The following is a 21,519-nucleotide window of genomic DNA, read 5'->3' on the forward strand; positions in this document are numbered from 1 at the left end:
GTTTTTTGGGGTTTTTGTTTCTGTTTACATAATCCTTGTGGAGCCACATCTTGATTTCTTCCACATTCTGTGTGATCAGGTGTGAAGGAAATATTTAAATTCAATTGCTAAAATTTTCAAATTTAATCTTGACTGAATGCTGGGAAAATATCTCACCTTGACCTCAGGGAGGTACCCTATGATCATGGAGTTGTGTGGGTTTTTGTTTTTTTTTTTTACTTTCCAGCAGAATTGTATGCCAAACTGATTACCTGGAAAACAGCTAAACCAGCCCAAATCCTGTAACTTATAGGACCACAGTTAAGTAGCTCTAGTTCTTAGGTTTTAGTAAGTGCTGCTTTCTCAGATGCTTTGTTCTGTCGTTTTGTTTTCTTTCTAGATTGTCCTCACCAACAGGTTTTAGGCTGGGGCCCTATACTCGCCTCCCTCCAAGTTCCTGAGCTAACCATGGAAGAATTTCTGCAGGACTGTCTGTCTTTAGGAAGCTACTTGACCCTGTATGTCTACCTGCTGCAGTGCCTAAACACTGACCAGACTCTTACCAATGAAATGAAAGTCCTGCTGACCATCAGCAAATGGCTGGAGCAAGTGTACCCAAGGTACGAAACTCGAGGCTTCTGAATATGCCTTGACTTCTAAGTCTATAGTGGTATAGCCAGTACAATTAGGTGGCCAGGTTAATTAGGTTAATTTCACCAGGCTACTGGATAAAATGGCCTATCCTTCTACATCCACTGTTACAGAGTCTGCCCAACTGCAGTGCCAACAATAATGGCTGTGGTTAAACAGAAGGAATTTCACTTATTTGAACACTTCTGGTGCAATTTTGGTCAGTTTTCAGTCAGAGAAGCTTGATTTCAAAGGCAGCCTGGGTTTGTGCTCAGTTAAAAATTACTGTAATCGAACCCTAAATCCCTATGGGTTCTACTTTCCAGAACATCCGTGATTTAAAGAATCTGTCAGCAATATTCGAGTGAGCGGAGGTTATCTTTATTCGGCAGCGCTGGGTGCATGGGGGATCGCTCCACCAACGTCATGCACACAGAGGGGACTTTTCAGTCCCCTCTTTACACAAGCAACTCAGACCTATTCATTAATTTTCCAGGAGATCGTTTACATATTAATTACAATTCCAGGAACTCATTTACATATCTCACTAAACTAGTGACCATGATTTAAGTCCTTGTCTTTGCCACGTTGTATAAACAACAGGAACTTAGGACCAGATAGCCTTTTTAAAGATGACAGATCCAGGGACTTATCAATTAGTACATCTGTCATGTTAGCAATAAGGGTCCTTGGATGTTTCCCAACTTTTAGATAAAAATAAGTACATCATCCTATAGATAAGTGGTACATCGTTCATCCACTGTGTGGGGTGAATTGTGTGCTAAATGCTCAGTTTACCACTCTGAGAGACCTGGTGTTCACAGCGGCTCAACGGGGACTGTTCAGCAGCTCCAAACTCAGTGGATCTGGGGGCTTGCCCAGATTTAGGGGCATGTATGGCTTAAAACAGCTTGCTTAGGTTAATGTTCTGGGTGGAGGGGGTGGGAAACTTTGGTGTTAAAATGGTGATACTTTGTATTTAAAGTATGTAGCAACTGTATTTACAACTGCTGCTGAAATTGCCAGAATTTAGCAAGGGTGGTGAATGTTTTTTCCATATTCATGTTAACAATGTTCACATTTACCATGAAAGAATATTTTGGGGAAATTGAATTTCAAGAAACAGTGGGAATACAAAAGAATACTTTCACTGTTGTAGATACCATAGCAATTTGGTTGCCTAAGTGTGAAAGGAGCAAAGCCACCATACACAGCAAGTTAAACCTTGCTCTAAACATCAAACCTGAGAGTGCCTGGGGTGGGAAGTAACTGGGCAGAGTAATGTGAGGATAGTGTGATGCAGGAAACTCATGCTGATGCTTTATGTGGAAAATCTGAGCTTGTTGGCTTAAAACTGCGGAGTGTTTGGAGAAAGATTAAAAATATCATAGAGGGAACTTCACTTTGTGCTTTGCTCAACAGAAAACTTGGTTTCCTTTTCTAGAAGATCATATTAAAAGTCTAAATTGTAGTGGAAACACCAATAAAACACTTTAGGAAGTGCTAGCTGTTAAGTAAAGGGGGAGAAAAAAGAGTAGAGGTACAGCTTCATTCCTTTTATATAGAGTCTTAGACAAGTTAAAATCTGCTTATGGCTGCAATATCATTTATCCTTGGCTATAAAGCTTAAAAGGAAATGTTGTTCATCGTCCTCTCCTGGACCCTTAAAACTTCTTAGCTGATGTCTTCATCAAGTGCATAACAGCAGTTACAGCAGTATAATAACTGGAGGAGTAGTGTAGTTATGCTATCCTTATATAGTAAGATTAGCTGTCTTTATTTAGCCATCTGAATTCTTTCTGGGACTAATGGGGACAGATACAAACTCCTTAACTTTGCCATCTGACTGACTTGTTTTTTGATTTCTGTTATTCTTTAAATCTTACCTAAAGCTCAGCAAAAGAAGAGGCAAAGCTGTTTCTTTGGTGGCATAAAGCCATGCAGTTATCCTTGATTCAGATGGAGCAAGATGACACTGTGCTGATTGAATCTGTCATTCGGACACTGTTGTCCATCCAGGGCAGGCAGAATCAGCTGGCTGAAGAGAGAGTGACTTCTGGAATACTTGGTGCTATTGGGTTAGGCCGGAGGTCTCCTTTGTCACCCAGGTAAGGGTTGAAGGTGTGGTTAATTAATTTGAGTCATCGTGTTAAAAAAAGCTGCAGTCTGGATCGAGACTGTACAGTGCAATGTCAGAAGATGTTCTGAATCCATGCTGTTCCAGATCTGTAAAGTTCTTCGGGCCATCGCAGAAAAAAATGTAGCAAATGGTTTAATTTGGTTGAGAAGTGAATATGAACTTCTCCAAAGTTTGTGGTGGAAAAGGAAAGAAAACGCAGTTGTGATTCTGGCTTACTGTCCGTCTCCAGTGAAGTTTATAGGGAGAGTGTGTGTTAGAGGAAGATACTTCCACCTGGTCTGTAGAAGACTCTTCCAGCTGACCTCACAAGAATTTTGTATGATCACACGCACATTGCCTTTTTGATCTTAACCTTCAAGTGTTAGAGATGTTAAGAGAAGATCAAAGAAATATGTGCTTGCTTGTTACTTGCTTTAGAAGGTAAAGAGAGACCCCAAATTTGGTTGTTAGGTATTAAAATCAAGTTCACTGTGGAAAGAATGCCCAGAAAAAAACACATAAATGTTAATGGAACGAATTCAGCACCATATATAAACATAACTTTGTGTTTATAAGACTTTCTGGGATGCAATCCTGTTGAAATTGCGCTGAAACCTTAGTCTTGTGCAACTCATCCTTTGATTTGGGTGATAAGAATCTTTTAAAAGCTGTGAAATGAAGTATTTCAGATGTGACCTGAAGGCTTCAGCTAAGGTTGGAACAGACGTAACATTTCACATGTATGGTATTTATTGTATTATCCTCTAGCATGTATGGTATTGTATTATGTATATATGAAAGAGATTTATTTTTTCTAATGCATTGAAAAAGGTCCTGTAAAACCTTTACTATGTTCCTCATGCAAGAGAAATCTCATGAGAGAGAACTTCCAGTTCATCTGCTGTTGAAGACTTGCAAGTTTGCTATCACTTCCTTTCTCTTGTCTTTTTCCCTACGCAAGGTTCCGGGTGGTTGCCCGCAGTTTGTCTGCCTTCCTCTTGGTGCAGATTCCTGCAGAGAGTCAAGTCCGCCTGCGAGCAGGGTCAGAGCCAAAGCTGTCGCAGAAGGCCCAGCAGGTAGTGTGTGCGCCAGCTGCTGGCTTCTTGACATGCCCTCTTTGCGTGCTGGCTCAGCATGTGGGGTGAAGCTTCTAAGAGTCACTGGAAGCATTTCTTCAAGCTAAATCCATCTCTCAGCTTGTTGGTTTTATTCAGCTCTAAATACCCTCAATCTGTTTTGGTTTTTTTTTTTTGCTACTGCTTTACACCTGGCTCTTGAGCTCTGATTTTTCAGAAATAGCTTGTTGCTCTCGTTTGTTTTCTCAGGGAAGGGGGTGTATCACAGCCTTGTGTACTATTTTGCTATATATTGAAACACCATATTGGAATTCGCCAGAGACAAGGGCAGGTGCAGCACAGACCAGGTGATGATAAGAATTTGCTGAACTCTGGTAGCAGGACTCTGTGTCTGAGCCCTCACCTAAAGTGATCCTAGGTAAAACTGTTTTATACAGAGTTTTGTATTAATGTGAAGGCATCAGTTTCTAACTTACACACTGAAAAGGTGCAGGTGAATTTTTCTGTAAACCCCAAGTTCAGAAACTTTGGAACATGGCAGGTAGGAATTTAAAACAAAGAGTAAAAAACAGTGCTGCAGTGATTACACTGCTTTTCAGTGATAAAACAGGGCTTTATAACATAAGTGTTGCAGTTTGTAGTTCAGTGTAATTTCCTTGAGTTCATGAAGTAAATATTTGATTATATTTGGGTTACAGAATCCTAGCAAGCTTTCCTATAACAGTTGGTATGTTAATCTTGGGGAGTAAACAGCTTGAAAAATAAGAGCTGACTTGAAACACTTACGTGATTCTTTTTTACAAATTTTATGTTCCAAATACTTTGGGTTTTCTAGTAGGTAAGGGTCTTCTAGTAGAATTGTGCTCACGTGCTGGTTTGCTATGGACCAAAGCTCACACAGCTAACAATTTTCCCTTGTATCTATAGGCACTGAACACTCTTGAGTCTATGGCATCAAACAAACAATATATGGATTATCAAGAGCAGCTCTGCCAGGCTTCTCAGTTCATCAAGCATCCAGAACACTGTCTACAAGATGGCAATAATCTCTTGGCTCTCCTTATTAACACCCTGTACCCAGAAGTGCATTATTTGGACAGCATCCGATAGCAGCACTCAGCTCGCAGAATCATCATGCAATGTTGATTTACTCTGGTTTACATACATAATGTTGTTGCACAAGTAATTTTTACCTGCAGAGTTCCACTTTGTCAGAAGTATGTATGGGAACTGCACACTGGCAAGTTTTTCTCTTTAATGTTTTCTTTCTTTTCTTTTGATTTGTAGGCCTGTGGAATTGCTTAGTTTTTGTTGATTGGAAATGCTTCGATACCTTCCTCTGCGTGGCACACACCTCAGAGCAGGGTACCTGAGGACAGCTGTACAAATCATTAGATGGCAAAGCTCATCCTGTAGCATAAGTTTTTGCTTTGTGCCTTTCTATTTTCCAACGTGTCATTACTCAGGCCAGTTTAAAGTGAGTGGAGGCTTGTGGTATGAAAGAGGTTTTGGCTTTCTTAACCAGGATACCTCTGAATCTTATGTGTGTGTCTGGAGACTTGTGAAATCCCTGTATTTGGAAAGATAGCATTTTAAATTTTGACTTATTTTTGCTATCCTGCAGAAATCTGTAGTTGAAAGGCATGCCTACAATCTTCTCCCACTTCTGTAAACACAAACTGAAATAAGAACTCTGCTTTTCCCTGTTTTCTAAGTATTAGTGAGTCTGCATCCATATTGCTTGATTAAATGCAAGTTAACTTCTAGCCAAGTTCTTTTTAAATCAGGTGATTTAAATCCAGAGACAGATTTTCAGGATCTCCAGTGCCTGGGCAGGGAACAGTCACTTAATGTTCATGTTGGACAGGATTCCCTAACTCTGGAAGTATGCTTGTTTAGGAAATACTGATTTAACAAGTGGACACCCCCCACTTAAGCTTATTCTTTTCTTCCTAGCCAGGCATGACATGACAGGATTTTAGATGACACTGTGAAAAGGTATTTTTCTTGTATTAAATTTGTTTGTTAAAATTCTGTTGCCAAAGCATGAACCCTGAGCCTGTAAATCTGTTGTTTCTGCTGAATGATCACTGGTTTTGTTGCCTTGTCTGATAACAAGAGATACTTTTGTTCAGGGAAAGCAGAAGGGAAGTTGTCTAATGTCCCTTTTATTACTGGTCTATTTGAGGTGGCCCAAGGTCCTGCAGTCCCAACCCATACACCTCTGTGAAGGTACAATGATTGCTGCTTCTCTTCCTCCATTAATTGTGCCTTTATGTTTATAACATGGTTATGAGTTAAAAATCTGATCACTAAGGGAAAGAAATGTGCAACCTACTGTCAGGTCAATAATGCTTTGAAGTGTTGCTCTTCATTGTGGTTCTGGTGCTGGAGAACAAATCACCTTTTTTTTTCTTGACAGATTTTGCTAACTATACCAGCTGGGTCATTGGATCACCTTCATCTTAATGTGGTCTTAGAGTTCTTTGCTCTATCTGCGAGCCTATAAATATATATACATATGTACATCCCTCTGTATATTAACCAGATACCAATGCAGCATGTTTTTTTAACAGACTCTTTTGGAAAATTCATGCCTGGAAGAATACATTCTGCTGTTCACCCCACCCCCCCGACCTAAATGCACTGGTTGTATTAGATCCAATGTTACTGATCAGTTGTACAAAAATGTGAAAAAGTCAGAATTATGTGTTTGACATGCACTTTCAAAAAAAGATGCTGTTTCAGCTGATGAGTTTTTACAAATGTTGTATTTATAACATGCTATATCTATGAAGACAGTGCAAAATAAAAATGAAATACCATGGTGTTTGTCAGAAATTGCTTGATAACTTCAACTTGCTGGAAGAATCCACATCATGTAACACCCAGTCGTTCTGGGAGAGGGATGTGTGATGGGGGAATGCCACACAGCTGCTCGGTTGATGGAAGTCTGGAGACTCTTACTTGTGACACAACAGTCTGGTTCTGTGCCCAGAGTCCAGGAGAAGGCTCATCTATGTAATGGCGTTTTTTAATGCCATTACATAGATGCATTTTTAATTATGCTTCTCTATCCTGGCAAAATCCCCCAAAGTTTTGTTTTATTACCTCTGGTAATGTGACCGTAGGGTGATGCACTGCACTGGTTCTGTTCTTTGAGCACTCGCAACTGGCCCAGGCTGGAATTTGGTATTTGTCCCAAATGAGGGGAAAGCTGGTAGCGTGGAGGGAAGCAGGAGAAAACTGTGCCTCCAGTGCTGGTGGTATGACGTTCTCACCGAGGGCTTTGCTGGTGGGCAGGGCTGGACCAGGCTGGGGCCACTGCTGTTGCCATTGACACCATCGTGTCTGTTTGTCTTGACCATTGAAACAGCTTTTTTAGTAACTTATTGCTTAAAATGTAATGGAAAAGATGCTGGTGACTTTTTCCCTATTTCTTGGTCTCATAATTTTGATGAAAGTAGTTTTGTTTTATCATGGTCAGAGTACTCTCTGAATAATACTGTTGTGGGCCCTAAGTAGGGAAGCAGGGAAAATTCACCGTGTGCTCCTGCTTTTGCTGAATGTGTCACCCACAAACCAGTCTTCTGGCTTCTTGGTGAGCATGGTTGTAGAAGACTGAACCTTTTGCTTTCCTCAGATACAGGGGAGCAGCTCTATGAACTAACAGATCCACTGGCAGTTCTCTGTCGCAAATTGGGGTCTTATTTTATGAATGGTGCCCAACAGATTGTTTCTCTTGAGTTCTACTGGAAAAACTTTCACATTCCCAGTATGTCCCACCCTCCCTTTACCCCTAAAGTGCAGTGTTCTTGTTCGCCAGGTAGTCTCAGAAGGAAAACTGAGTTTTGTGGTGTTTTTAGCATTGTAGATTGCAGCAGAAAGAGATGAAGTTGGAATGTCAGCTACTTCATAAAAAGTGTGCCTTTTGGATAATTCATGTGCCTCAGCTGGAGAATGAATATCTGTGGCTTTTGAACGTTTGACTTGCATAGCAGTTGTTGCGTTGGCGTGGATTGCAGCTTGAGTATTTATTAAGAAAATAAAGCTCAAGAGGGAAATGGAGGGAAATGGACCTAAGAGCTGAATGTGGTGTTAACTTAAGTCAGTGGAAAACCAGAAGCAAGATGCATGAAGCGTGCAGACAGCCCTTCCTGTGCGGGCTGACTGCAGCATCCCGCAGGGGCCGTGGTGGTGGGAGCTGGTATCGCCTGCTCTGGAAGTGCTCGACAGAGCAACAGCCAAATGCCCCCCAAACCCTGACTGTGCGTGAACTGCGGCGGGGAGGGGAGGAACTGGAACACACTTGTTAAGCCGAATGAGGTCAGTATTAGAGACCTCCTGGCATGCCTCCTGCTGTGTTTTGTCACACCACTGTATTGTATGTTGGAGTCCCCAGAGAGGACCAGGGCTTGCCAGCAGAGGGCTTTTCCTTAGGTACTTCCAGGCCGGTGGTCTGCAGTGGACGCCCACCACACCGTCACCTGTGCTGCCCTGTGAATGCTGACCTGTAAGCTGCCAGCTGGCTCCTCACCCACCCCTGGCCAGTGCCCTGTGTGATCCTGATGTGCTCTAACTCTTTGTCCTGACTGTCCAGCTTCTCCTTCACGAAGAGGCTGCGTCCATCCACAGCAGCACTTCAGGCTTGTGAGCTATCCCACAGCATCGGTCACCCGGGTGAGACCGTGGCCCTGCAGCTGCACATGGACCTCTGTTCCTCCTGCTTGCTGCCTTGCTCGAAGGTCACCTGGTTGTGCTGAGTTTGCAGAAGTATGAGATTTCCCCACAGCACTGTCCCGTGGGCACTTTATTGCACATCGACACCCAAGTGGGCTCCTTGCCCTCTGTGTTGTTCAGTACGAGGTTTCCCTCTGCACGCAACCCCACACCTTTTGCTTTCCAAAGGACAAAACAGCAGGTACGGAGAGGGAAATGTTGAGGGCAGACCCTTCCCACTGAAGATCAATCCTGCAGGGGTTTGGATGGGTTAAAGAGGTCCCTTGCTGGGGAGAGAGGCAGGATTCAGGCAAATTCAGGTCTGTGCCTTTCCTAGTGTGTCCAGGGACGTGGTGGGTGCCTGTACCTTGATGTCCTCGTTCTCCTGTTTGCTGCACTAACGTGAGTTGTGCTCTGGAAGCCAAATCAAAGTCAACCAGTGCAGATCCATGAGTTTCCTTGCATCTGACTTGCTGCAGCAATTCCGTGACTGGTGTTTGCTGGCGGCATTTCAACTGCAGGATGCTGGCAGCATGCAGTGGAGCATGCTCGGTGCATCCCAGGTTTTGGGGCATGAGGTCTGATACTTCTATTTGGACCAAGCTACTTCAGTTGAAGTAGCTTTCACAAGGAAAATCTTGTAAACCAAGCTTCAGTCCCATATGTGGGTAGAAATAGGTTCTCAATACTCTAAATTCAGTTCAGTTTGTCCAATTAAGATCTCTGAGGTCTCTTCCTGGTACACTGACCTTACTGGTCCATGACTGCTGTCTGCTATAACTTCCTTTTCCTCTTTGCATCTCTGCCTATCTTTATTAAACCTGGCTTTGCCACTGCTGGGATTTTTAAACAGATTTAAAAGATTGGGTTCAAATATTTCCTTGCATTATTTTTTTTTCTTTTTTCCCCTCTTGTTATCCCAGCCAAGTCATTTAAAGTTATGCTTTAATTTCCTAGCACAGATGTTACAAAGAAGTGAACTTCAAAATGACAGTTCCCAGGCTGGAGGTGAGCTTGCAAGCGGGACCACAGGCTTCTTGGTAATTCAGTAGCAGGGTGGGCTCTGGCCAGCAGTGGTTGTTCCCAGAAGCAGGATTGTTAGGGGGAAAAGTTTTGGACCTGCTGCACTGGAATGATTGCACAGAGTATCGAAGCCAGTGGTAGAAACATGAAAGTAGGTTCTTATCACTTATTTTTTCATTCTTTCTCCTCCTCTTCTATGCCAACTTGTTGCTCTTCACAGCCCTTTCCTGGACCTTTGCTTGACCAAGACTCCAGGCTGATGTGCGCATAAGCTGGGTCTGTTCAGGTGGTCTTGGGGCATGTTCACAGTTGGGCTAGAGACTTTGTAGTGGTGACTTCATCTCAGAAGAATTCGAGGTGAGTGGTCAGGCCTTATAGGAGCTTTTGACACACAAAATTTGTATTTTGAAACACAGAGATGGAAACTGTTTAGAAATTTTTTTTGGTTTATTTTTTTGTTTTTATTTGGCTTATTGTTTTGGTTTATTGGAACATTTTCACAGCATATTTATCACAAAGCTCTGAGATTCTGCTGGTGCGTGCACATGGGCACTAGGAGCTGCAGCGCAGTTACAGTACAGAGCACCCTTTGCATGCCTGGCTTTCAGCTCCGCCACCTTTTGGAAAACCTCTTTTTCCTTTTGCTTGGACTGCTCTTGAAAGTTAAGATTTCCTTTAAACTCTTAAACCCTTTTGGAAGTTAAGGAAGAAGAATAATAAACAACAAAAAAGACCCAGCCAAAATTCTAGTAGTGTTTTTTTCAGAGCTGGTATTTGAAACTTGAGACACTTGCTGGCTCTAGGAAGCTGTGTGTGGTTTGACAAGTGGAGCAGTGAAGAAAGCTTTGAGAAGGAGTATTTGAAAAATGCCAAAGCAAAAAGATGTGAGAAAACGGTAGACTGTTACCTGCTTGCTAAACATTATCTGATACAGGCTAAAACCACACAGGCTGGTTAGAACTGACATCCTATGTGGATGCTTCTATGCATCCGATGTAGAGTTCTTTTGGTCTTCCAGCTCCACCCCTCTTTTCTTCTTCTGTTTTTCCCTTTAAGGGCTTCTTTTGCTCATAAGCAGCAGCGGGGCTGGAAGTCATGCACCTGCAAGGCCTGTTTGACCTTCTGGGTATCAGTCGGCGTCAGTTCATGTTCAGTGGGAAAAGGCACCCTTGTCCAGAGCAGGCAGGAGTTGGAGCCGTGCAGACGGGTGCGGATGAGACCGCCCAGGTCCTCAGCTGCGTCTTGATGCTGTTCTTTCTGCCGGCAAAGCCTGGCCACTGCCGTCTCTGCGGTCAAAGTTCTCGTAGGTGGTGTCTTGCGGCTGTGGCCTGGCAGTAGAAGAAGTGAAGAAGGTGAGGACACATTTCTGGCTGCTCTAGACTTTGTAAATAGCTTCAGACAGTAGTTAAGGAGTGTCAGAGTGTCTGCAGCACCGTCTGGTACGGATCCTCCCGGCTGCAGCAGGTGGGTTTTATGTGTCTGAGCTGTATCTAATGTTTTACGTTTTAAAGCATCCAGAAGGATCTCGTACGCAGTTCGTGCTAACTACTGCTGCTGCCCTGCTGCTCAGAGCCTCAGGAGGTTGTGACAAACCTCTCCTGGGAAGGATCCTCTCATGTAGGGCGTGGAGGATCTTGGGTTTTAAGCTTTCATCTACATACATATACAATTAAGGGTGCAGTATGGTTTAGACACTGTTAAATCACCAACATTGTGCTTTTGTGAGTAATTACGACAAATTTAACTGTAGGATTGTATTCCCCATTGCCTCTTTGGCTGTGTCCTGATGCTGTGAGCATCTTTCTTGGGTAAGGTGAGGGAAGGAGACATCACACAGGGATAACCCAGGCTGGAAGAGAGCAGCCCCAGGCAGATGTAATTTTACTGATTTCAGGTACAGCTTCTTTAGGCTTAGCCTAAGGATTGGTTTTGTTTTTTAGTTTGTATGCATTTCCTCTCCCTCCTGCTCCATCCCTTTCTGGCTCGGCCACCACAGGTTTCAGAAGCGTCCACGATTAGTGGTGTGATGGGGAATGGGAAATGCTGAGGGTTGTGTGGGAGCATGGTATGGATGCCAGCCAAAGAATCAGGCCCTGCCACACCTGACCTGGCTCTGTGGTGGGCTGGTTTGTATCTCCGTACCTTCTTTCACCCTTGCAGAGCTCATCAACTTTGATGTGGGTGCTTTTTCTGCTCCATTAGAGGCTGGGGTGCAGAGGGAGGGGAAGGTCTCTGTTGCGCAGCTTCCCCTCTCTTGTCCATCATTCCTCAAGTCTGGCCCAGACCCCGTGCCAGCCCGTCCCTTGGGTGGGTGGTTCTTTTGCTAATGTGGCTTCCTACCATCCTCTGGTCCTATGGCCCACCTAAACTGCTAGCCCTTTGCTGCTGCAGCATCCATGTGTCATGGTTTCTCCAACCTACTTCCCGTCCTTGTCACATCAGTGGGGCCTCCTCAGCTGTACCCAAGCCAGGGCCTCCTTCCAGCAGTGCCCAAGCCTTGGTCCCTCACACGGGTTCATCTGGCCATCAGCCCAACCATGTCCTTGTCCCAGGAGCCCGCTCTCAGGCCAGAAGGTTGTTGCCAGGACGAAGGACATGTATTTCTCTCTTTAGCCATCTCCACCCCTCCTGATGGATAACATGAGTAGAAGGCAAGACATCCTTACCGGGCCAGGCTGGATGGAGTGGAGGAGGGACCTGTGAGGTGGGAAGGAAGATGCGGGTTAGCAATGTGGTCAGAGTGAGATGGGGAGTCAGGGCTGACCTAGAGCTGTTGGGAAGCTGCAATGGGGGGTGTTTGTGACACTCCAGTGAATGGAGAGAAGACCTTGTGTCAGGTGTGTTGTCCTCCAGTGGGACTGGGAATTAGGCACTGGAGTATAAGGAACAAAGCATTTCTTTGGTTGGTCTTAGACCTTCTACACTTTGAGACAACTGGTGGCTTTTTCAAGGTGTTGACAGATGAGTCATGGTGAGATGACATCTTGTCCAGCCTGAGACATAGAGCCTGGGGTCCCTCCTGGTCCCCTTTTCCCCATGCCATCACACAGCAGGGGTGGTGGGCTGGGGGCTAGCAGCCTCCGGGCTTCTTGAGAGGTCTCACCCCTCAGTCCGTGAGCTGATTCTCATCTCCTGTGAGCTGGGGTTTCCCTGCTGTCATGGCCCTGGTGTGGCTGGGAGGTGGGATTTCACTGGTGATGGGGAAGCACCCGGGTGGCGAGGCCCAGGGGACCGAGAGGGGCAGTCTGTAAAAGGAGGATGCTCACCCCAGGAGATTGAACTGTTGCATGGGATACAGTGAAGGTAAATCCTGCCTATGGTCTACAAGGGAAGAGGTAGTAATTAGTCTGCTTCGAAGAGAAGAAAAAAAATAACCTGTGCCTACAGATTCTCCACTAATTGCCCATCTGTTAGTTAACCTTTCTCCTCGTGCACAGGGAAAATCCTGCTCCCTCTGCTTTTCCAAAGGTCCCTTCCCAAAGGAGACATCTTCTCTGCAGGCTGTGACCAGCCAGCCAGGATGTCCCTTCTACTTATATTTCCCATTAGAAATGTCCTTCTTCTAGGGTGGCAAATGATAAAATCATTAAAAAAAACCAACCCAAAACAAAGCCAACCCCTCCTGCCTGACTTAACCTGCCGCATCCCTCCGCTGGTTACCAGTCTGATGGAGGAAGACTACTGAGGGAAACTGCGATACGTACCTCCTCTTGAGAAAGCGGTGAAGCTCAGTATCACCAGCAAAATGAGCACTTTGATTCCCAGCGGCACAAAGATCAGGATCAGGAAGAAGGAGCTGTTGGATGCTTTGAATTTATAGAAGTACACAGCCCCCTCTGCTCTCCCATGGCTGTTGACGGCAGTACAGGTGTATTTTCCATCGTGGATGAGGTACCGGAGCTCCTTGGTGACACGATGGTTCATGCTGGTGATGGTGGTGATGTTGCTGTAGGGTGGGCCGGTCCAGGTCAGGGCAGGCACTGGCTCCCCCTCGGCGGTGCAGCGTGCCTGGAAGGTGCGATCCCTGTTGGAGCTGACGGTGATGTTAATGATCCTGGGGGCAGCTGCAGGAATCGCAACAGGGGAGGGAAAGTGTGTCAGGCTTCAGAGGTGTGTGTAGCCTGGAGTGAGCTGTCGGTCTTGGTGGACCCTCAGCATGTTATATCAGGGTAATTCTGGGAACCAACCTCCCCTTCCTTGTTTTTCTTAGCACTTTCCTTAGATTTCCCCACCCTGCCTGTGTTGGATAGAGAAGCAAAGGGATTCACCTAGCAAAGCCTGTGTGCAAGGATGTGTATTCTACCTCTGATTTATGCCTGTAATGGCTCACACAGTTGTCTCAGCTTTGGTCAGCTTCAGCTGATGTCACCTTCCATGGTGGCAGAAGGCGGAGACACTGTGCTGTAGCAGGGTAGTCATCCATGAAGATGGGCGGCTTTCTGCAGATGCACCATGAATTGCAGCCCTGTGCTGTCCATCATGCAGGCACAGGTGCAGTTGGGGACATTTTCAGACTGGCTGCGTCTGCGCATGGTCCAGGACAAGGCAGCCATGGTGCTCCTGCAAGCATCTCGTGGCTGTGCCTCTGGTCTCAGACCTCCAGAGTATGCACGGATGGATCTGTTTGTAGGCCCTTTGCTCAGTGCCCGAGACCTGCCAGATTTAGCAAGTTCTGATCAGGGAGCGGTTACACTCCTTGCTACAACCTATTTTTGATGTTTTTCTCCAACCCTGTAGTGAGACTACCAAACAGCTGGTGTAGGTTCCTGGTTGCTTTGGGGTAGCACACTGATACCAAGACAGGGCCACTAATTTTATATCCTGTATTGGAGCGTATGGGGTTGTGTGACTGAATGAACTGTGGTAGAGACTGTTTGGGGAGATGCAAAATGCTAAGAGGTGCACTGCTGAACATGTCATCCTTTGTCTTGTCTGCTGAGGAAGCGTAGCTGGTATGACCAAGCTTGTCCTAACCTTCCATCCTTTCCTCTTGAGCCATTTAATGCATTTGGTTCCTAAAGGCATTGTGAAAACCGGAGAGAACTAAATGAGCATCCTCATGGAGGAAAAGCAGGAGTTCAATATTGATTTCAGTTTTTGTCAGGCTAGGCAACAAATGTATAGCTTGCAACCGGCTACATCGTGTCTTCTTCCTTGTCTGTGTAATGCAGGAGTTTGAGGCTGGAGGACTGATGCGTAAGGAAGCTAGCTGTGTTAGTTGTATGCCATGTGTCTATGTGTTTTGGTCTTTAACTTTTTAAGCATTATTTAACCCCTTCCATTCATACTGTCAGGGTCTATTCCCAAAGCAGGGTGCAGCCTGGGTGCCGTATCTGTGTGTGTTATCGTTCCTCTGGTGTTAAGCCCCAGGCAGCCCCTGAGAGACAGACCTTGCTGCCATCCTGTTCTGGTCACGCTGTGTATGTGGGTGTTCAGGAGCTGCTCCAAGTGAAGGAAAACCTTGACTACACAGAACTGCCCAAGAAGTAACCGACCTTATCCTCAGGTTCCATCTGGATGCCCACAGGTATAAGGCAGTTTCACTTCACAAGCAAAATCATCCAACACGTGGCACCTCTGCCCTCATGGGTAAGGTCTGAGCCAGTTCCCGAGGCCACTTGGGTCTCCTGGCCCTCCCTTGATCTGTGAGCACACCCTGGGAGATGGGATTAGCGTTTGAGGTTTGTTATCTGAGCTGGTTTTTCAGGCTGTTTATGTTTCTTGCTCCAGGAGAGTCTGGATCTACAGCACCTGTGTACCAGGTATCTTGTCTTTCTGATCCCCTGTTACCATCCAGGTGGTCTTGTGCTTACATTTGCTAACATGTGCTCAGCACCCAAGCTCTCCTGTTTAGATTCTGATGAAGAGGACGGCTTTAACCCCACCCCATGGGCTGCTGACCCCCATTTGCCTCTCTGCTGCCTGCTCAGACCCTGTGCTGCAGGACAAAGTGGGATGTCCAGGACTTGTCTGGCTCTTACCCCAGCAGCCAGAGCCTGGCTGTTTCCTTTCCAGTTTCATTCCTGTTCCCTTCCCTGCATTGTGCTCATCACCTTGTGCTGGAAGGTTGTGGAAGGCAACGAGTATTCCCTGACCCAATGTTACAAACTATCCACGGAGCTGGAAAACACAACCCTTTGGAAGAGCAGGTCAGCTCCTGTTACCATCTCATTTTCCACATCTTGCAGCTCTCACTTCCCTACGGGGTGGCGTTGGCTCTACTGCCCTCTTACCAATCAAATGCAGCTTTATCCCATTCCTGCTTTCATACTTGCTGTGGATATCTCCGGACAGCTCCACCCGGCAGAAGTATCTCTCGCTGTCACTCCAGGTCAGATTGTCAATCCTGATGGAAAGGTCCTTGTGCCGGGGGTTGCCAAGCAGTTTGTATTTGTTTTTGTGGCTGATGGCAGTCTTACAGAGCTCACTGGTGCTCTGACTGATGCACTTGAAAACTATTGTGCCGTTGTAGGGTTCCTTGATCCTCCAAATGGCAGTGAGGGTCCGGTCAAATGTTTTGTAGGGGTGTGTGAAAGTACAGGGCAGGATAACCATCTTCCCGAGTTCACCGGTGACATCAGATGGGACGTGGACGGACCAGCCGTTGGACTGCACACCTAGAAGCAAAAAAGATGATCGACTGATTCATGTGGGGTGTTTAAGGCCATCCTTCCTGCGTCTGCTTTGTTGTTGGTCGGAAAATGTTCCTGTGGTGGGCCCTGTGTTGCTCGCTGAGGACCTGCAGTTGGTTGCGCAGCCCTGTTACTGAGACTGGATGTGGTACCAGTTGGCACCAGAGCTTGGGGGACTGATCAGCTCATGTTGAAAGTGATTTAATTTGTTTGACAAGTGACCGATAGCACCTGAAGTTGTGCAACACACTTTTGCAGTTAACAGACGTCTATGTGCTTAGATCAACCAAATTATCTCTTCAAAAGAAAAAGAAAAGGCTAAAAATAAAAATTTTGCATGCATTCAGAAATCTGGTGGCTTTAGGCACTGAAGTGCATTAAGTGTAGCAGCCCTGCATTTGAGTGCATGCACACACTGTAGTATTAAGTTATGTAATACGTACTGTATATATATAGTATTATGTTATAGTGTCTGTTATGCTACTCGGTGGTTGCATTACCCCTGAGGAAGGTAGTAACAGCTGATGTTTCTCATGATCAATGCTGCTATCATCACAAAGTAGCATCTTACTCATCAGCTGTGACAGGATCTGAATAAAGACTTGAAGGTGCTCATCTTAAGGAAGGCTGCTGAGAACAAGTAAGTTCCCTGTATCTGTGTCGTCGGATGGAGGATGCCCTTGGCAGCAGAGAAGGCATCTCCCTGTTAGCAGAGCAAGTTGTCACGGTGTGGACTCTAGCTGCCACTGTCTTCCCAGACAGGCCTTGTCCTGGTGTCACGGTGAGGGAAATCCTGAGTTTTCCGGCTGAGGTGTCACAAATGGTTGAGATTTTGCTCCCTTGGCCAAATTTAGTTACAGTAAATCCTAGTGCAGTCTGGGGAGCTGCACCTTGCTGCCACCAGACCCAATCTGATCATTTTTGTCTAGTGATGAAAACAGCCTTCCCCTGAACGGATGCTCCCCACCTTTGAAATATATCGGAAAACTAAATGTCTCACCCATTTCTCTTCCCTAGGAACCACCAGCACCAACAAACAGCACTTGTAGGCAGTGCTTTCTGTATAGATATGTGTATCCATCCACTGCCTTGCTAATTGCAACAGCTGTAGCAGCAGATTGTGGCTTCAGGACCGTCTGTGGCTTACATTCCTGTCTTACAAAACTCACTTGATGACTTCATTAAATCAGGAGCTTCCCCCTCAATAGCTGAGAATAACTGCAAAAAAAAAAAAGTAAAGGTGTCCTGTAAGCAGTTGCCATCCATCCCTCGTCTAGCTGGCTTTGCTGCGGTCTGTGGGCATTCAGCTGTTGGGTTGCTCCTGTAAACACTAAGATAAGATTTGTTGCTTGTTCATATACCTGTTCTCCATAATATTTGGCAAATACCTCGGTGGTGGTGCAGCCTGTATCACTCCATTGTGCGCTGCACAATGGACAAAGGCCAGTGTAGGACTGGTTCTGTGCTGTTATTTATCTGGAATCAGTGCCAAGCCAGTATTTTGGTTACGGAGATCTGGAGCCGGGCTGCCTTATGATTCATTATAATGATATGAGATCCTTTTGCAGCCTAGGGAATCTCATATTCAAGGTTACATGGCCACTGGAGCTCTGGGAAGCTCCTGGACCTTGAGCACAAAGAGCTGGCAGTGAAAACAGAAATGCTTTCTAGTGTATTTCATGTTATTTTGGCTGTTTTACAGCATGTTACTGTAACCCTTGCTTTTGGAGAACTGCAGATCATGTGCTTTTGAGTACATGATTTGCTTTTTGCTTTTCTCTGCCACCTTTTCGGTTTGCAGTTTTTGAGTATCTCAAGCAAAGAATATTATTTTTAGCACGTAAATAACCCCTTGCCTTTTACGTGAGAGAAAATGTTAAAACCACGTACTTCTAACGTTACCAGCTCCACCCATTTCTGTGGAAACACAGTTTGCCTAGGTTATGAGTAGGGGGAGTTGTCAGCGTCTTGTGCATAATTTAACCTTAACCTTAAAACTTCAGAGTGGTATGTGTTTTGTGGCTTCCTCCTGCTAATATCCAGCCTCCATTTGTTCCTGGAATTGAAGCTTTCACAAGAAATGGAGAAAGCCATAGGCAAATCGCCTACACACTTAACCCTGAAAAGGATTCGTCAGGTCAGGGTATCTGCTAGTTGTCAATGGAAAAATCATGAAGACAGGAACAAGATCAAGAGCTGGAGACCACCACAGACCCTAGCCTTGCTCTAGCAAATACTGTTTGACAGTATATCCAAGCAAATCCCATTGAGTTTAAAGGAACTTAAGTGCATACTTGAGGGTAAACATGAGCTTGTGCTAACTGGAGCACATTGTTATCTGTTGCACAGTAACTCCTAGGAAAGGGACACAGTGCTGCTGGGTGGTGGTAGAAATGCTGCATCCAACTGATGCTGCAGGAGAAAAGTTAGATCAACTCCCTGCACAAGTCAGAAAAGCAAAAAAAAAAAAAAAAAAAAAAAAAAAAAAGGCAAAAAACCCCCCACCCTACTCTCAAACCAAAGACCTCTGTGGCAATTGCAGAAGAAAGCTGTTGAGTTTTCCCAGTATTCTCACCTGTACCCAGAATTTCAGCATCCTCTTAAACAATGTGATGGCATGGTGCAGTTCATGGAGAGTTTATCGTACTAGGTAATTCCCCTGGCACTTTGACCAGAGCAAGAAGAAAAGCCCTGATCAGACAGGGATTCATAACAAGCTCAGAACTCACCCTTCCTGGAGATGCGAAGGAGGAACAGAAGAAAAAAGCCAAGCTCTCTCATGCTGGTTGACGTTCTCCACTGAGGTGTATCAGCAGACCAGAACAGCCTCCACTACATCTGAGCTGCTGGTCTTGCAGTCACAAAAGTTTTTTCCAGGGATGGAAGAAGTTGTGGTTTTCCTCTCCTTGGAGGCAATGAGTTGTCTAGCTGAACCAGCTTTAAATTCAGTTATTAATAGGTTTGTGGTCAGTCATGTGAAAAATATGGAGTATTATCATTTTCCAGCTAAAGGAAGGGGACTGCAGAGTGGGGCTGCAAGCAACCACTCCACGTGTGTGCTGGGGCAAGAGGGGATGGCTTTCAAGTGCCACCACATCAGCAACCTGGAGGAAACCCTCACAATCTGCTTCAGGAGGTGGCAAGCAAGACCCTTGCTCTCCTGGTTTGAGGCAGTTCCTCCTCCTGAACTTGGAGCTTGCAAGCCAACTGTGCTTTACCCCTTGTGCTCACTGGCTGTTGTCATCCCTAGGTGTAAAAAAACCCCTCTGCCACCACCACCCTGTTTTGAAATCATCTGGTTGTGCCAAGGTTCAGTGTTGGAAGAGCGCTGGGGTGTCCCCTGGAACCCTGCTCTGTCTGGACTCCCATGACCCTGACGAGTTGTGAGTCATTCTCCTCCTTGTTGTTCGAACCTGCGTTCCGAATAAGCTGAGCTCCAGCTTTTGCCCAGAATCCTTGTGTAAATGCTTGCTCTTTCCTTCTGGGTTTAGCTGTAGCAAACTTACTGTGCAGTTTGCTAATCTGCAGAGCCTGAGGCTCGTGGAGAGCTGGCCATGCTTCCCCCCACATCACCTCCCATCCGCTGATCCCGTGACATGAAGTTTAACCTTGGAGCGTGTGTTCCCTGTGTGGGTTTCGCTTGAGGTTTCCTGTTTTTGCTTCAGGCTGGAGGGAGGGTTGATGTCTGATTTCTCACCTCGCTGCTGTAGGGTCCCTCTCTCCTGTTGGGGACCCCAGCGCCCATGCCATCCCTGCTGCGGGCCGGGGGCGCGCAGCCCCTGGAGGGCTCCCAGGGCCGATGTGAGATGGTGCTGGGTCCCTGCTGCCAGCTCTGCTGTGCCAGGAGCCAGCGCCTTCCCCCACTTTGCTCCTCACCTCTTCGCCCTGAACTCCCTGTGTACGTTCCCTTCTTGTTGTGCAAAAGCTCCTAGAAGAGGGAGCATCTCTGCTGGGACAGGCTGGGAGAGCTGGGGTGGCTCAGCCTGGAGAAGAGGAGGCTCCGGGGAGACCTTATAGCACCTTCCAGTGCCTAAAGGGGCCGACAGGGAAGCTGGAGAGGGGCTCTGTACCAGGGCCTGTAGCGAGGGGACAAGGGGGAAAGGCTTTGCACTGAGAGAGGGGAGATCTAGATCAGCTGTAAGGAAGAAATTGTTCCCCGTGAGGGTGGGAGGCGCCGGCAGAGGCTGCCCGGGGCAGCTGTGGGTGCCCCGTCCCCGGCAGTGCCCACGGCCAGGCTGGGGCTGGGACCCACCTGGGCTGGGGGGAGGTGGCCCTGCCCGGGGCAGGGGGTGGGACTGGGTGGGCTTTGAAGGTCCCCTCCAACCCAAACCGCTCCACGGTTCAGTAGTATGAAGCATGTTTGCTGCTTTCTGAACCTGTTCTCTGTTCTGGTCGAAGTTAGCGTGCCTGTGAAGGGAGGGATTTCTGTTTTCCTGGGCTTTTTGGAGGAGGCTCTGAGAGTACCCAGCTGTCCTTCACAATGGCTCAGACCTGTTGCTGCTCACCAGAGAGAGGTGTTATTTTAACTAAAGACTTTGAGCCCTGCCCAGCCCCTATGCATGTCATCCTCGACCAGGAGGGTCAGGACCCACTGCTCTGACTGCTTTGCAAACTGTCCTTACTAGCCCTAAAAAGTAATATGTGCCATTGTCACCAGAGAAACCTGAGGATATGGGTGGTGGAAACAGTGAGTAAGAGACCTGAATCCTTATCCCATCTGTGTTATGTGCCTTTTTGGCATACCTTCCCCATTTATCTCCATATACTTTTTACCTGTTTTAAAACAGATATTATATTTTTTATATATAATATATATTATTTTATATTTGTATAACACCATATATAAAAAACCAAATATATAAAATATATAATAAAATAATAAATTAAACCAGATAAAAACCAAATAAAAAACAGATTAAAAACCGGATAAAAATAATAAATGGAAAATCTCCATTCATTTTATCTGTTTGTGACACTAACTTTTTGGTGTTGTGACTGTCTTCAAGCATTTCACCTCTGATGGCACAGTGGGACCCAGTGGTCTGAAGTAAAAGATTAAAGTGAAACCCATGCTAAAACCATGTGACAGTGAAGCATAAATGATTAATGGGAAGCATAGCTGTGGTTAACGCTTAGTACAAACTTCTCGCTCTCTAGTGTTTTACTCTAGCATCTCCTAGACAACTGTCTGGTAAGTCAGTAGAGAAGTACAAATCCCTTTGAGTTTTATCTCTGGACTGATTTTATTTTCACACTGTAAGATAGCTCTTTGCAATGAAGTATTTTAAAGTTTAAAATACAGAGTTGAAAACATGTAGCTGAAAATGTTTGCAAACTATTT

At 45.8% G+C, this 21,519-nt stretch overlaps 2 protein-coding genes across 2 annotated transcripts in view; one reads left to right on the forward strand and one right to left on the reverse strand.

Annotated features, from left to right (window-relative positions):
• The window catches only part of EPG5 (ectopic P-granules 5 autophagy tethering factor), a 59,328-nt gene extending 52,699 nt beyond the window's left edge, over nucleotides 1-6,629 (forward strand). Inside the window, exons 41-44 of the mRNA XM_055699124.1 lie at nucleotides 380-599; nucleotides 2,502-2,717; nucleotides 3,690-3,804; nucleotides 4,732-6,629. Coding sequence (XP_055555099.1) covers nucleotides 380-599; nucleotides 2,502-2,717; nucleotides 3,690-3,804; nucleotides 4,732-4,914 — 734 coding nt within the window. The 3' untranslated portion in view covers nucleotides 4,915-6,629. The remainder of the gene's footprint in view (nucleotides 1-379; nucleotides 600-2,501; nucleotides 2,718-3,689; nucleotides 3,805-4,731) is intronic.
• A 3,388-nt stretch (nucleotides 6,630-10,017) lies between these two features.
• Nucleotides 10,018-19,709, reverse strand: SIGLEC15 (sialic acid binding Ig like lectin 15). Its single transcript, XM_014286405.3, has 5 exons — nucleotides 18,908-19,709; nucleotides 15,780-16,163; nucleotides 13,251-13,610; nucleotides 12,213-12,243; nucleotides 10,018-10,874 (listed from the first exon to the last, which is right to left on the reverse strand). Exons 1-5 carry the CDS (start codon nucleotides 18,957-18,959, stop codon nucleotides 10,778-10,780), a joined length of 924 nt encoding a protein of 307 aa, XP_014141880.1. The 5' UTR covers nucleotides 18,960-19,709; the 3' UTR covers nucleotides 10,018-10,777.
• Between the last annotated feature and the right edge of the window lie 1,810 nt (nucleotides 19,710-21,519).

This window comes from Falco cherrug, chromosome Z (genome assembly GCF_023634085.1).
Source record: "Falco cherrug isolate bFalChe1 chromosome Z, bFalChe1.pri, whole genome shotgun sequence".
Taxonomy (NCBI): Eukaryota; Metazoa; Chordata; class Aves; order Falconiformes; family Falconidae; genus Falco; species Falco cherrug.